This window comes from Phaethon lepturus, unplaced genomic scaffold, assembly GCF_000687285.1.
Source record: "Phaethon lepturus isolate BGI_N335 unplaced genomic scaffold, ASM68728v1 scaffold25469, whole genome shotgun sequence".
Lineage (NCBI taxonomy): Eukaryota > Metazoa > Chordata > Aves > Phaethontiformes > Phaethontidae > Phaethon > Phaethon lepturus.
The window spans coordinates 1-345 of record NW_010561626.1 but is presented as its reverse complement, the minus strand read 5'-3'; the positions used below and the strand labels follow the sequence as shown (position 1 = coordinate 345).

At 56.2% G+C, this 345-nt stretch overlaps 1 protein-coding gene across 1 annotated transcript in view; it reads right to left on the bottom strand.

The window, feature by feature from the left end:
- TSPEAR (thrombospondin-type laminin G domain and EAR repeats) overlaps positions 1-269 on the bottom strand; it is a 3,758-nt gene extending 3,489 nt beyond the window's left edge. Inside the window, exon 1 of the mRNA XM_010294065.1 lies at positions 59-269. Within this exon, the coding sequence (XP_010292367.1) occupies positions 59-269 (211 nt within the window). The remainder of the gene's footprint in view (positions 1-58) is intronic.
- Positions 270-345: the final 76 nt, after the last annotated feature.

The following is a 345-nucleotide window of genomic DNA, read 5'->3' as shown; positions in this document are numbered from 1 at the left end:
CCCCAGGGCCGCCTGCCCCGGCTGAGCCGGGCCGGTAGGGAATATAAGGGCTGGGTACCTTCTCTGTGGTTGACCACTGCGAGGAAAGCCTCTCCCTCAATGACAAATGCCTCCCAGTCCCTAGCGCTGTGCGTGGTGATCCTCTGGTAGGTGATGAATTTCTCTTTCCTGCGGCTCCACTTGTATATTACAGAGAACTCCTGACCCCTGTCATTCTGCTCAAAATTAGCCACTGCTAGGAAGATCTGAAAAATAACAAGCCAGGACATCTTGGTTTTCTCCTCTCGAAGGGGTGCAGACAAGCACGAGCAGGGGGAAGACGGGATGGGTGGGGGCAGGCGCCCA